This window comes from Lygodium microphyllum, chromosome 17 (assembly GCF_053477565.2).
Source record: "Lygodium microphyllum isolate KBCC chromosome 17, Lygodium_microphyllum_v1.1.10, whole genome shotgun sequence".
NCBI classification, from domain to species: domain Eukaryota; kingdom Viridiplantae; phylum Streptophyta; class Polypodiopsida; order Schizaeales; family Lygodiaceae; genus Lygodium; species Lygodium microphyllum.
In genome coordinates, this window is record NC_141151.1 from 33370647 (window position 1) to 33385940 (window position 15294).

General features: G+C 35.9%; 1 protein-coding gene across 2 annotated transcripts in view; it reads left to right on the plus strand.

The window, feature by feature from the left end:
- Nucleotides 1–14870, plus strand: part of LOC148021768 (MADS-box transcription factor 23-like) — a 65714-nt gene extending 50844 nt beyond the window's left edge. The window contains exons 3-7 of one of the 2 annotated variants that reach the window (XM_087697292.1): nucleotides 10925–10977; nucleotides 11109–11208; nucleotides 11313–11354; nucleotides 11432–11473; nucleotides 14372–14870. In XM_087697292.1, the coding sequence (XP_087553418.1) occupies nucleotides 10925–10977; nucleotides 11109–11208; nucleotides 11313–11354; nucleotides 11432–11473; nucleotides 14372–14452 (318 nt within the window). In that variant the 3' untranslated portion in view covers nucleotides 14453–14870. Of the gene's footprint in view, nucleotides 1–10924; nucleotides 10978–11108; nucleotides 11209–11312; nucleotides 11355–11431; nucleotides 11474–11850; nucleotides 12030–14371 lie in introns of those variants that run through there. The other variant, XM_087697294.1, reaches the window with a different exon arrangement.
- Nucleotides 14871–15294: the final 424 nt, after the last annotated feature.

The window sequence follows — 15294 nt, forward strand, 5'->3', positions numbered from 1 at the left end:
ACTATGTGTAGCAACATGATCATGTGAATGTCCATGATGATGGGGATTGAATTCATGAGTATGAATGGACTTGTAAGATGGTGATGCCATGTTACCTAGTCTTAGCGGCTAAGGGGGAAAGCTTATGGTAATATTCTTTGTAATGCATTTCATATCACCATTTTGATGTGGACATGTTTTGTGGCCACCACCTCATCAATAAAGTTATGGCACTATACTAGGGAGCTCACCATCATGATAATGAAGGCAATGATATCATCAATGGCATAGTAGGCGTGCTTATATAGGCTTGCAAGTTGATGCAGGTAAAAATGACGAAGGTTGATACCACTTTAGTGGACATGGCCATATATGGCTATGCTTTTGCATTTATGGAGAGGATGGAAAGTAGGACACTACCCATGCATGATTAAAATATATATAATGAAGTAAAGACAAGGACAAATGGCAAATAGATTGTGGAGAGTCACCACCCTACCACTACTGAAGCTTGTGGAGTATAGGAGTATGTAGTTGTTGTCCATAGTGTTAGTTATTGAAGAAGTTGAGTTCATTATGTGTGAAGGCCACCCTACTTGGAGCATAGGTGGTACTAATGGCTCATGTGCAAGTTGAAGTTAGGAGCCTACTATGAAAGCTTTGGAGCTTTGTTGTTGTTGTTTGTGGTGTTTGAAGACCAATGTGGCATTTGTGGAGGTGTGGAGAATTGGAGGTATAGGTTGGAGTTGGATATCTTCCCAAATTGATGTATGAGAATTCATGCCCATTTACTTAAAACCCCACCCCTTACTACCTCCCTCAAATATTGGGCCAACACATAGACAAACCGGTCAACCAATTACTATGGAGATGAAGGCCATCTATAGGCAAGCATCCAATTGCATGTTAAACACTACCATTAATGTCTAAAAAGCTTCTCATACAAAATCTTTGTGGAGCCATTATTTTAAGCAAAGTCTCTAAATAAGAGCTTACCCTCCAAACCTTGCTGTGATATGGCTTTGAGAATGGTGGAGTACATTGAGCCCATAATGTCAATAGTGGACGTGATTAATTTGTTCTTGTGGTTTCTAACATCTCAAGCAGCTTTCTACTTATGGAAGGACTTGACAAGTTTAAGGATCTTCACGTAGGACATAGTTAGGTCACGACTAGGGGATATCTAAACTAACATTCCTCCATAGTTAGGTCACTACTAGGGAACTAGATACTAGAGGGGAGTGTGACCATGTCTAAGTTCAACCGTCAATTTCAAGTACCGCTTCTAATATCTCATACACATACACATACACATACACATCGGCTAGTAGACTGATATTTAATGTCGGCCGTTCCTCAATCGTAGGAACTCGCCATTGTGAAGTTTTGAATCCTTCAATCTCGAACTCCTTTTTGAACCTTCGTCCTCACCGGAAATCAAGATATAAACCCCTTGACGCAATGGCTAGTGAAGTTGGATTGGAAATGGCTATCGAGTGAAGTTGGGTTGGATATGGCTATCAACTGATTGGTGCAACCATTAGTATTCTTGTATCGTAGCCCTAGTATACGAGACTCCAAGTTAGAAGTCAAGCAAGGTAGATACTAAAAAGAAATTCTGCTATTAGTCAATTGTGAATTTATGATAGCTAGACCACTTTTCTTCTTGCTTCGAGTATGTTATTCTAGTTATTTCCACCTCTTGTTTGCTCGTCTAATGGGGGACGCTATATTGTTTTACATTCACTTTTCTTCATTCATATTTTGTAGCTATATGATTTAGAGGGTATATCAATCCTCCATCAAAGCTATGTATGAAAATATGCAAATAAGTTATACGTATCTTTGTCATCAAGCCATATCAAATATGTCTATTAAATTGTTGGATCATTGGCTTCCCTCCAAACATATTCAACAAATACATGGAAAAAATATGTATGAATGCGAGAGAAACTTAAGTTCAATTAGCTTGGGAGTGAGAAGAGCCCGAGTGTTGACAAGGGCATGCTCCATTATGTCTTTCTTATTGTTGTTATTTTTCTCCTCAAATGTTCAAATCCTTGTTAGTAATGTTGTCATTGATATAGATGCTAATGACTCTTGGCGATAGTTCTTTTTTTCGTCCAACTTTTTTGGATTAGTCCAATGTTTTTTTTTTGAAGACCTCTTAGCTTTAGGAATACTCAAAATACTAAAGTTGAAGCACATTTATAGAGTTTTTTGAATAGCTAGTAGTGTGAACATTTAGAGAGAGAGAGAGTAAGGAGATAGGGATGCACACATATACACATAGAGAAGAAGAAGTTGTAGTAGAAGTAGAATGAGCAGAGTATATTGATGTCTCTAAAATGCCAATGGTCTATGAGACCAAACCAATACATACAATGTCATATATCTCTCATCTTAAAAGGTAAAACATATGTCAATACCAGGTTGGTTGCATTAAATGCAGCCGATTGCCGACTGCAGTAAAAAACAATTAAAAATAGTCTGACTACAACTGTTGACATGTCCTCTACCACATGTTGTATACTGTTGTATTGTGTAGAAACCCTAACAGAGCCTGTCCGAGGGATGACTCTACCTCTAACACCCCCTCTCAGATTCTAGATGAGGCATCAAACTAAGGGATTTTGAATGTTGACAAAGTAAAGCCTAGGGAAGCGCCTTTGTGAACAAATATGCAAGATTATCCCCCATCTTGCAGTACTCCACATCAATGGTCCCATCCAAAAGCTTCTCCCGAATGAAGTGATACTGAATCTCAATGTGCTTCGTTTGGGCATGGAATACCGGATTCCGCACCAAGTCAATACAACTCTCATTGTCGCACCGCACAAGAGTAGGTCAAAGTCTGGGGGCAACCAAGCTCCTCCAACAATCTCCGAAGCCACACAACCTCACATGTGGTGGAAGAGGCAGCCCAATACTCCGCCTCGATGGAAGAAAGAGCTACTGTGGGCTGCTTCTTGATACTCCAAGAGATAACATGTGTACTCAAGGTAAAATAATAGCCTGTAGTAGACCATGGCTGGTCCACATCACCAGTCCAATCCGAGTCACTCCAACCTGCAAGAACTAGATCAGAAGTATCTGTACCTACGGGATAAGAAATCCCTAAGTCAGAAGTCCCCCTCAAATACTGAAGAATCCTTAGGAAATCCTACCAATGCACCTATTTGGGTTTAGTCATTAACCCTGCCAAAAGACCCACAACAAAACAAAGATCAACATGAGTATTGGGAAGTCAAATCAAGGATCCAATCAACTGATAATAGCGTAAAGCATCCATCATGAGAGAATCTGAGTGTGAAGTGGCCTTCCAATATGGATCCATAGGAGTAGTAATGGGCTGACAAGTCTCCATCTCAAAAGTCACAAAGAGCTCTTGAATGTACCTCTACTAAGAAATGAAAATCCCCCTCTGAGACTGATAAATCTCGTGACCCAAGAAGAAATGAATAAGCCTGAAATCTGTCATCTCGAATGCTTGATGTAAAGCTCTCTTTGTCTCTCGGACCTTCTGTGCATGATCTCATGTCATAATCAAATCATCAAAATACAACACAAACAACACACGACTAACCTCAGAAGTGTGCACATAAAGCAAACCTGTAGTACAAAGATTGAGAAGGCTAGGAGTTGTGCAACAGGATGCACTGTTGACAGAGGTGAAGAGACTCTTGAATGCAGGATTCATATACCCAGTGGGAGATTCAGAATGGGTCTCCATAGTAGTAGTGAGGCGAAAGAAAAATGGTAAGTGGCGAGTATGCATAGATTACAAGCCACTAAATGCTGCAACAAAGAGAGACCACTTCCCTCTCCCATTTCAAGATGAAATCTTGAATGAAGTAGCCGGACATGAGTGGTATATAGTGTGTGATGGCTACTCTGGCTACTTCCAAATTTGCATTGGAGAGGAGGATCAAAAGAAGACCACTTTCATCACACCATGGGGTTGTTTTGCCTTTCAGATCATGTCCTTTGGCCTCACAAATGCCCCAACAACCTTTCAATGATTCATGGATATGGTCTTTCAACCTTACTTTGGTAAGTCCATAAGTGTTTTCATAGATGACTTTTGTATTTACAACTCAAGGAACATACATCTACGTAAGGTTGATGAAGGATTTACTCACTTAGCTAGGTTGGGTGGACAACTAAATAAGGATGACTAGATGGACCGAGGCTATGCCAACTAGAAGAATCACTACTAAGGAAGTGAGTAAATTCATCTTTGACCACATTCGTTATAGGTTTGGTACCCCTCTTGAAATACTATCATATAGAGGACCAGGGTTTAGAGCTAATGTGGTGGGTGAACTCATGCAAAAGCTAAATATTCAATGACAACACTCTACCCCTTACTACCCTCAATGCAATGGATTGGTGGAAAAGGTAAATGGAATGATTTGTAAAATCATCAGCAAACAGGTACATTCAAGCCCTCGGGATTGGGACAAGCACCTTAGTGGAGCTCTATGGGCTTGTAGAACCTCCTTCAAAACCATATTAGGGTTCACACATTTTCATCTAGTTTATGGACAAGAGGCTCTGTTGCCTATTGAGGTGAAATTAGCTAGCCTTCCGGTATTAGGTGGCATAGTAGGCTCTCAAAAGGAGAAGTTACATCAAAGATTACTAGACCTAGAGAGGCTACAATTGGATCGTGAAGAAGCTATCAACCACTACTCATAGGAAGATGAGAAGCGTAGAGAAAAGTTCAATAAGAAGCTAACAGATAAAAACATCAAGGAGGGATCTTTAGTGCTTGGATATGACAATCGCTTTGATAAAAGAAAGGATGGCAAGTTTCTCTACCGGTGGGAGGGACCGTTTTGGGTCACAAAAAATTTCAACAATGGCTCCTACAAACTTCAAGACATTGAGGAAAAAGTGCACAAGACCAGGGTAAATGGATGGCGCTTAAAACCCTATCACATCAAGGTGGGGTCAGCTCAAGATACCAAAGAGTGTCTAGAGGCATAGATACCTCTAGCCAGATTTGGGAGGGCTATATGATCCAAGAAAATCACAAAAAAATATTTGTCTAACACTTTATTGATTTTTTGTACATTTGGAGGTTTGAAATAAAGAAGAGGGTGGGAACAACCTCTTGGGAAATCCAAGAAATCATTGGATGGAAATATTTCATGGACCGGGTTACCAAGGGTGGGTAAAGAGTAAAGATCAATGAAGAAAGGTGAAGAAAAAATGTGTAATGTGAAAAGAGAAGACATGAAATGGATTTGGAGCCATCCAAAGGCCATGTGAGGCTCATAATGTCATGGCTTTGGAGTCTTATGATAATTCAAACAAATGGGACCCTTCTTGGAAGCATTAGTGGAAGAGAAATCAAAATTATGATTTTGTAAGATTTTTAAAAAATACTTCCACTCTAGTCCAAAAAAACTTTTCAACATAAAAGTTGTATCTCGTGAGCTAAAGTCTCGGCTGGTATTTTTTTATAATTTTTTGGAGCTACGACTTGAGAGATATGACCAAAATGGTGGATGCCAACTTTTTCCAACTGCGGTGGAGACCAGCTCACAATTTTATACATACCCACACTTTCTTCCCTACACTTAACACTTCCATAAAACATCATTCATTAGGCTTCCAACCCTTTTTCCTCTCTTTCTCTCTCTCTCAAGCTAATAAACCATTAGAATTTCCCTCCTAAATCATCCTCAAATCATCCTTAATTGTAGTAATAATGTATGAATTCTCACTACTCTCTCATCGTTATTGCTAGATATGATCTTATTTTATGAAGATTCTCTATATTTTTTTATAGGAGAGCTCTTGTACTCAAGCTATGGGAGGAAAAATGGAGACAACTCATCTATGATAGAACTTGATTAAGTACAAAATTAGTCAACAACACATCTAGATGGAGCTTCCACATTGGTCAACAAAACATTGGTGGAACCGCCTTAATGTAGCTTTGGTGGTGTTAATTCCTATTCTATCTTAACCTCCTCCCTAAACACCCTCAAGGCCTATATAAAGAGGCCTTCTCCTTTGTAAGTTGCAAGAGAGAGCCAAGAGGCCTTCTTGAGCCCTATTGAGCCTTCCCCATTCTCTCTCATGAGCTTATGCAGTTCATTTCCTTACTATAGCTTATGCATGCTCTACAGTGTAATAAGCCCATGCTATTGGTGTCCATATTGTGCATATTGGTTATGTCTTGAGGGTTCTCCATCTCTTGTGCTGTCTTAAGTTTTATTGATTCATCTATTTTTTGTAGTTCTCTCTCTCTCTCTCTCTCTCTCTCTCTCTCAGTTTTCCTCCTTTCTCTCTCGCAAGCTCCTCTCCCTCTTGCATAGCATCCTAGTCCGCTCTTCCATGACTAGGTGGTGTCCTTACCTCATTTACTTTGTGGCAGAAGGGAGTTTGGCATAGTATAGAGGCTGCCATACCAAATTTCCTTCGTCACTAGAAAGACATCCCCAATGCTCATAAATCTCATGATGCGCTCATATAGTGTTGCATATGATGACCTCTCTCTAGTGGAAAATCTAGAGTACACCGAAGGGAAGTAACATACTACAATCTACACGTCTCTAGGTCTATTTGTACATACTCTAAGCTACTTGTGTGTTGGTTCCAAATCTGTATGAAATACATGGACCATATCTCAAAGTCATTTTAAACATAATTGGTACATTGCCTAATCCTCTTGTCCCTCTAAGTCTCTAACCTAAGGTCGATATGCGCTTTCCCATTGATATCCATGTACATCAGGTAAGCTATCACTCACACACTGTTGTGTCTCTATCTACATAGTAATGTTTGAGTTTTCAAATGTATCCTCAAAGTATCCTCCATCAAGTCTCAAAGCTCAATTATAGTTGCACATTATAGTTCCACAGTATCATATGCAAGGTCTCATAGGTTGCACACCATGATGTAGATCAATGCTCCACAATGATTGCTTGTCCATCATGATATAAGAGCATACTTTCCATCCGTCCTTGCTTTAAGGATGTGTTGCATGTATATTTTCTATGTGTCACTTGGGTAGGAGAAAGATTCTCATCGAAAAATATTTTTTTCCATGCTTTCTTATGTGCCAAGAATGCATTCTTTTTATCCATATCTACAAATTTTAGGACTAGAATCTTCATTTGATTGTCCCCATTTTCTCCAATGCACCATGCATCCATGATAGCCACCTCTACTACTTCCATTTTATTTCTTAAAGATTTCTCATCCTCATGTCGAGTGCCTTTTTCAGCCCCCCCACAACGCTTATTCAAAATGCACATATTTTCTTTTCACATCTTCCTCAACTATGACATTTATCATTGCCAATTTGTTCTATGGCCGTCCTTTGTGCTTTTTGTTCACTTCTATCCATGGGCACATTTTCTACATTTTCCATTCATTGTTTTGCTACTTCTACCACACCTACCCATGTATGCATATATTATTTCAATTCCTCCATCTCTATTTTAAGATGAAGCATGGCTAATAGTTCCCTTTGTAGTATTGCCTCTTATTTCTTATATGCATTTAGTTCTTCTTTCAATTCCAAGAGTTTGGTTTTACAAGCATCTATGGGTTTTTGCATTTCAACATTCATTCCATCCATTTTTAGTGACACTTGCATTTCTATTCCTTTTTTAATGGTTGCATTTATTTCATTATATGTGTTTTTCATTTTCTCTAGCAACTCTTCTAAGTTGGAGCTTTTCATGTATCCCTTTCTTGATTTCTTGTTTCATGATTCATAGATTTCTGTGAATCATAATCTAGATCTCCATATGGTCTCATTAATGGTACGAGACATTTTTCCACATCCTATTGATCTAGTTGAGACTAATCATTCATGATCATTAGGTTTTACACCTCATGTTTTTTTATGGAGCAAAGTATATCACTTTCATTGTTTGATATGCTATCTCATTATCAAAACCATCCCCCATTTATGTATTGTCCATAACTGGAATGGGTGCGTCCTTTGCATTCTCTAGCATGCGTGGTGCTTTTGCTATTAATATATATAATTTTTTTGGAAGTTTGAGAACATGATATTAGTTTCAAGATACTCAATATTATTAGGGGAGAGTCTTCATGAGTATATTACCTAGACCTACATCATATTACTACATTATAGCTATACATACACTACTTTGATTGTGTTAAATTGCAATGTTAGTATAATATACTACCCTTGTTACTATGAACTTTGTAGTCTAATATAATTGATACTTTTGTGGAGCTCTAGTATTACATGTAGGTCATAGGTAGGTCTAAGGTCATCACATGTAGGTCAAATTAGAAGGCAGGTTAGTAGGGTCCTTTGTGGGTTATTAGAATGTCTCGCAAGCTCACCTAGTGTATGGTCTCCCAATAGTATTTGATCTCCCAATTATGAGTGTCAATACATCTTTTCCTCACCTCTCTCATAGTCAATAGACCATTGCATCACTTCAATCACGCACATAGTCATGTTACCTAGCATCACTTCAATCACAATCACCGCATAAGAGTATCATGTCATTGTATCAATGCATCATGACATTGCATCATTGTATTCCAAAATCATTAGAGCCTCTCGCTATTGACTCACAATCACAAATTCATGCTAGCTAGAGTAATTGCATAAGAGCTTCACATCATTGCATCACTGTGTAAAGGCACTCACCAGTAGGTCATTGCCTCAAAGCATTTTGTTATTATAGAGCATTAGAAGGAGAGAGAGAGACAATAGGGTCACAACCTTAGTCGCAGGCATATTCTTAGCAATGATGTAGGCAACATTATGCTTCCTTCAAAACTAACGAGAAGGTGAAATGAGTACCCCTTTACTCTTGGGTATTAAACATGGTCTTTCTACTAATACAGTTAGAGATGAGATCAATGGTTGTAGGAGTGAACTTATTGCTAGCAAAGCTTCCTTTTTCTTTTGAAAAAATATGATTCCTTGGAAAGTACTTCCTTAGAGTGGTTCTATTAAGGGTCAGGTGCTTATTTATATGAAGGAAACATGTGAGAGGTTAAGGTACACTATGTAGATGAGAAGAGGCCTATGGTGATCACTCATATTAACTAATGTAAGTCTATTAAAAGAAACTTTTTTTGAAGATCTTATTACAAAAAGATGATATCATTTAATGAGGAAATTTACTATTTGAATAGGAAGAAAGTGTGTTATATTCATAATGAATTTATAGATAAGGGCTTTTAATATAGGACCTTGAGGATACACATGATGGTAAGGGCTTACACATACTGAAACCCCTGAGAGAAAATGAGAGAAAAATTTTGTGTATTTTTTTATACAAGGCTTAAAGTCAACATGTGAGTTTAATCGGCAATATGCATAGAGTATGATTGAAAATAAGTATTTCTATCAATTCTTCTAGAAATGAGAAATGATGTGATTACGATTTTATTTATTGGAGGGCAAACTTTGGTAAAGAGACCTTCTAGGAGGATAACTTATAAGATGAACTTGATTGTGCTGCATTCATGATGATTTTGTGAAAACAAGATGATTTGATATACACTAATTAGTTAGATCCAAGATGTAGAGCTTTGGAGTGGAAATAGGAAGTGTGAGAGTAATAATAGCTATTGTCTAGTTAGAGAGGTCACCAAGTGGTCATGTAATTGACAAGTGTAAACATAATGGTCATAAGTGTTATATACAATAAGGTGAGACTAAGCTAAGAGGATAAATATGAGAGCACATGATGACACAAGACATAGAAATGAAAATTTCATATTGACTATGCCACACGTAATAATGTAGGAATCTATGATTCCCAAAACAATGAGCAAGAGGGAAGGATAGTTCCACAAGAGAAATGTTGTGGAATACTCTATTGTCAAACAAGTTAAAAAAGCCATCATGCCATTCTTGATAGGCTAGGTAGTGGTAGTAGATATAAGGTAAGGTCATAATATCCTAAACTTGATACTAGATAGGAGTATGACCTTTACTTTTATAGGAATATTGGTCTAGATCTTGGCTATAGACCCTTGCAACAATCATACATCATCTCCAAAAGACTTATCCAATTTTTTATTCGAACTACTATTGTACCATTGCAACCACATGGCCATATGGTGAGATACTTAGTTTGGTAGCTATCTTTATGACTAGTGACTCACACAATGCATGATGACTACCTTCTCTTTCACTTATCAAGTATCAATTGCTACCAATGTTCACCTTCTTTCCCATATCTATGAACAATACAACTTTAGATTTTGCACTACACTTACACTATTTACCATGAGGTAATAGCATGTGCTATCATGTTTGTGTGCCAATAATTATTGAGACATTATGGGTTGGGCTTGCATTAGCGCAAACAATGTTAGTGGATCCACTTTTAATTAAGAAGAAGATCAAGCCAAGGGAACATGCAAGAAAGGTAAAGAAATAAAAGATATTATTGTGATATTTATCTCTTTATAAGTGGTCATGAGGCTCTTGACTCTTCAATGAGGGATGCAGGTGAAGCATAAAGAGACAAAGAATTAAGAGTACAAACAATCAAAGCTAGACTCTTAGAGGATTCTTATAGATGACAAAAATACATTGATAAGGTGGTGGATTATTGTTGGTTGTTTCAAGATCTTATCATAGATATAATGCACAATTTCATCCTGTCTAAATGCTTTTTAAGGCATAGTATGTAATTTATATATGTGCACAAACAAAGAAAACTATTCATGGACTATATTAATATAATGCAAAGAGACACTCAAAATACGAGTGTCATCAAAATACTAGTGTCATCAAATATTCATTAGATGTTTGATGAGCATATCATGAAAATACTTTATTGTGTTTCAACATGTTTGAAGAAAATTTTTCTTGTAAGACTTATGTATTCATTCTAGAGAAATCTAGATTTAATTTCCAAAAATTATGTTACACTATATAGATCAAATGATGTAGACTAAGGTTTGATTTGTACAGCACGAAGTCATGATGCTACAAAAGAAGATGGAGCATATGCAAATCGAGAAAAGGTTATGATTGATTTAAGTTTGATAGATTCTCATGTTGTCTCATATATGTACATTAAAGTAGCATCATATTGGAGTAAAAGGTTTCACAAAAAAATATTTGTTTCCCTACTTTATCTCTTTTGAACTCTTAGACATTTGAAGGGTCATGAGTTAGACTCACTCTCTGTCGAGGAACTTGATCGTCTTGAAAATAAAATTTGCAAAGGCCTAAGAAACGTTTCTATCTTCAAGGTACCATTTCAGCACTCTCAACAAGATTATATTTCTACTAAATTAATTGTTATTATCATTTTCAAATGTATGGGACATTGAGTATAAACATTTATCATTGTTAGGATAAGGTTGTAATGGAGCACTTACAAATCCTTAAAAGAAAGGTAAGAAAATACATTTCGGATTAGATAGAGCATGTTTTGATACATACAATTTGTGTGAAGCCCTTCTTTCTATGCAGACTCAGGACATAGAAAAGAAGAATAAGGAAATAAGGCAACAGGTTTGGTTTGTTCAACACTTCAATATACCTCTTGTTGGTAGCATCTCCTATTACATGTCTAGATTTTTTTATTGTAGGTTGTTGAGAACATTGTAGTCGTGCTCATATCATATCTATTATGTTTTAGAAATAAAATAGCTCCCCTTCACCTTCATAGATTTAGAAAACGATTTTGCTATGTTGTGAAATTTGGATAAGCTATGGAAAAATTTAAACAAGACATTTGTATGGCATAACGATTGTAGGTCCACATTAACATGCATTGTAGAGACACTAGATTCTATCATATTATTTATCTCCTTTTGAGTTATTTTAGGATTCCAAAGACTAATTTCATCATATCATGACATGTAATTACCATTCTATTTATATTGCAGATACAAGAGCTTTCTTGATTTCCTTTCAAATTTGACCTAAACTCCATTACTACAAGAGATGACAACCATTAGGACAATGAAAATTTGTTTTTGTGTGTCAATAGACCACACATAAGAACTAGTTGTACAACATACAATTTTCATAGTAAAGATGTGTTAAAGTAGCATATCAAAACTAATATATGTGTACTATCTAAGGTTTCTCATTACTAGGGTAAATAGATTCACATTTCATTTATACTATCTTTAACTTTCACATGCGATTAAGGACCTTAATAGTATATAGGATAGAGGTAGGATGTAGGGGAAACCTTTTAAAACCTTATTTCTCTACTGCAAGATGACAATGATTTGGTTATGCTTTGGGTAAATTATCTCTTTATCTCATGGGACCTCAAAGAGTCAGTGAACTCATTAAACAAGTAGTTTTTACCTCCATCTGACCTCAAGCATGTGCAAGAGGACAATGATTTGGTTATGCTTTGGGTATTGACTTCATCATGGAGGACAATAAGCTAACACATTATATATTTGAAACAAGATCCTTTTGTAAGTTTCAAATGAAAAATTCCTTGTGAAGAAAAACTAGTTTATAGATTCTAAGTATATATTCTCACCCATATTTGACTTTTTTGCTACTCAATATTCTTTCTTTTGGTTGTTTTGTATGTATACTAGCAATAAGCTTTACTTAAAAGTCATTAAAGTTCTATTTTATGGATCCATGGCACAAATGGTTTTACTAAGAATATTCAGTTTTAGGTGATAATCTTTTGAACTATAAACATGCCTTCCCATGTGGAAAAATTTTCCAACATTTATGTTGATTTGCCTTGCAATAAAGGCTATGAAGCCTTCTAAATCTAAGCTAGCTACCACCTAGATTCCAAAATAGAACTAGCGAATTTACTAAAATACAAAATATGAAATGCACCATTCTCTACAAGACAGGGACTTAAAGGGTGATATAGTATATGGTATATTTTTCGCAATGATAGTTATCTATATAGACAATCTAGGTATATCTCTCATACTATTATTGCTTACTCTTGGCTACAAGTAATTTATCTATCTTTTTTATGTGAGAAAAAGCTCATGGTATGAGTATGTATAACCCAATTACTATTCATTATCTTATAAACCTCTAAGTCTTAAGTCTATCCCTTTCGAATCATTCACTACTCTACTACAATAGTTTCCCTTTACCACAAAGTGCCAAGGGGCTTAGTGACTTATCTAAGCTTGGATCCTTTTCAACCACAAGTGATGCTCTTAAGATGTAACTATTTTGTTGATTATGTGGAAACAATAAGATTGTTAGAAGCTTTATCTCCATCTCTTGGCTAAGATCCTCCTTGTTATCCATTTAGCTTTTTGAACATGTCACATTATTTTTTTGAGGATTTTCAATGAGACATTTAACTGAGATCTCAACATTTTGAAAAACTTGTGAGAAATTGTATGTATTAAAAAATCAAGACCACTAGCCTTCACTTGACATGATAGAAATGGATGTGAAAAGAGGCATAATGGATCTCAAGATCTCATGTATATCAACATCGGTAATGGCACAAGTCAGTATATTTTAAGATTATGCAACTAGAAAGTTAGAGAGATCCTTCAAAGTATGTTTGATAGTAAGAGTAAAAACATTATAAAAATCTTAGACCCAAAAGGTTGCAGACAACAATTTTAGAGTATGCTGCGATTTTGGTTGTGTTAACCAAAAGTGAGTGCATAGGTTGTAAATATCGAATCTATAAGTTCTGAGGTGTTTTTTCCAATTAAAAACACAAGTTTTATTTGTAAAAAGTTGTAGATTACATGTGCTATCAAGTAATGATTGAAAAATGATGCTTGGTGTATTGTTGTGCACTTATTATGAAATGTTATAGAAAACTTTTTGTTGTTTTGTATCAATTTTATGATAATAGTAAAGAATAATGGAATTACCATCATTGAGAAGTTAGATAAAAAGAACTACTTATTATGGAAGTTTCATGTTATAAACTTTTTTATTTGAAAAGGTCTGTGTGAGTTTGTTTTTGGTGAAGAAAAGGACCGAGAGTTGAGTGACCCTATGACTATAGATGAATTAGTGGCGTGGAAAGAATAGAATGCAAAAGACAAAAAGATGATGTATTGGTTAAATACATTCATTGATAATACTATGCTGAGGCATATTAGAAATGTAGAAAGTTTAAATGCATCATAGACCACATTTGAAAATATGTTTTTTATGAATACGAAGGCACATAATATTTAGCTCAAGCAAGAGCTAAATACTTTGAAAAAAGGAAAAATATTTGTCAATGAGTATGTTTTGAAGTGAGAAGCATTGCAGATGCTATGGGAGGGATTGATGCAATGCTTAATAGTGATGGTTTGGTATCATCTACTTTGGATAGTCTTAATAATAAAGTGACTTGAAAATCGTTTGTTACTTCTGTGTATGTACAAAAGTCATTTCTAGATTTTGATGACCATGTTTCTCATTATAGTTAAAGAGATCAATATGCAGGTGAATCATAAGAAAAATTTGAGGAACATGTCGAAGCATTCTAATCTGGTGAAGGAAGGGGACATGGCATGTCCTCTTTAAGAGTCCATGGTATGGGACATACAGTGGTGATAAGTAGCAAAACATGGTAAATTGGTAGTCGATAAAGTACAAGTTTCAAGAGACCATCGAAACTTTAGAGGAAAGGGGATCTCTAGAAGACGAAAAGGTGGGTGGTAAAACAAAGGTTTTCAAAATTTTGGTATTGTTTATCATTATTTTGCAAAACTGATGATATTGCAGTCTTTTTGTTACACTAAAAAGGGTGATATCTGCAATTGTTACTTACAACTCGGAAACTATATATCATCTTTACAATAGAATGAAGATAGAAATGAGCCTCTATTTGTTATGCAACATATGATGAATGCTATTACAAGAAAAGGTGTACATGATGATGTATAATATATTCATTTAAGTGCATCTAATAATATGACCAATCATACTGATGGTTTGGAGATATGCATGACTTACAAAATCCAAGTTATTTGTAGACAAGTGATGTCATGCCACTTAGTTTCACACTAGACAAGTTTCATTGTACTTGCATGATGGTCATACAAAGAGTTTGCTAGATATATTGCATGTGTCATTCATCACAAAGAACTTAATGTGTATCAGTCAAATGATAGAGCAAGGATTGCAAGTTTGACTTAATACAAAAGAATCGCATTATAGAAGATTTTAATGATAAGTGTAGGTTGGTACAAAAGGAAGTAGAGTAGTTGGCTACATGTTTTACTTTAGATGATGGAATTTTTGTTATGACTGCTAGCTATGCTAAAGGAAAAGGAGTGGTTGCTACAAACATTGAAATATAGCACAAACATATTGGACATACAAATGTGTTAAGGCTAAAATTGATATAGTTCAAAGGATTGGTT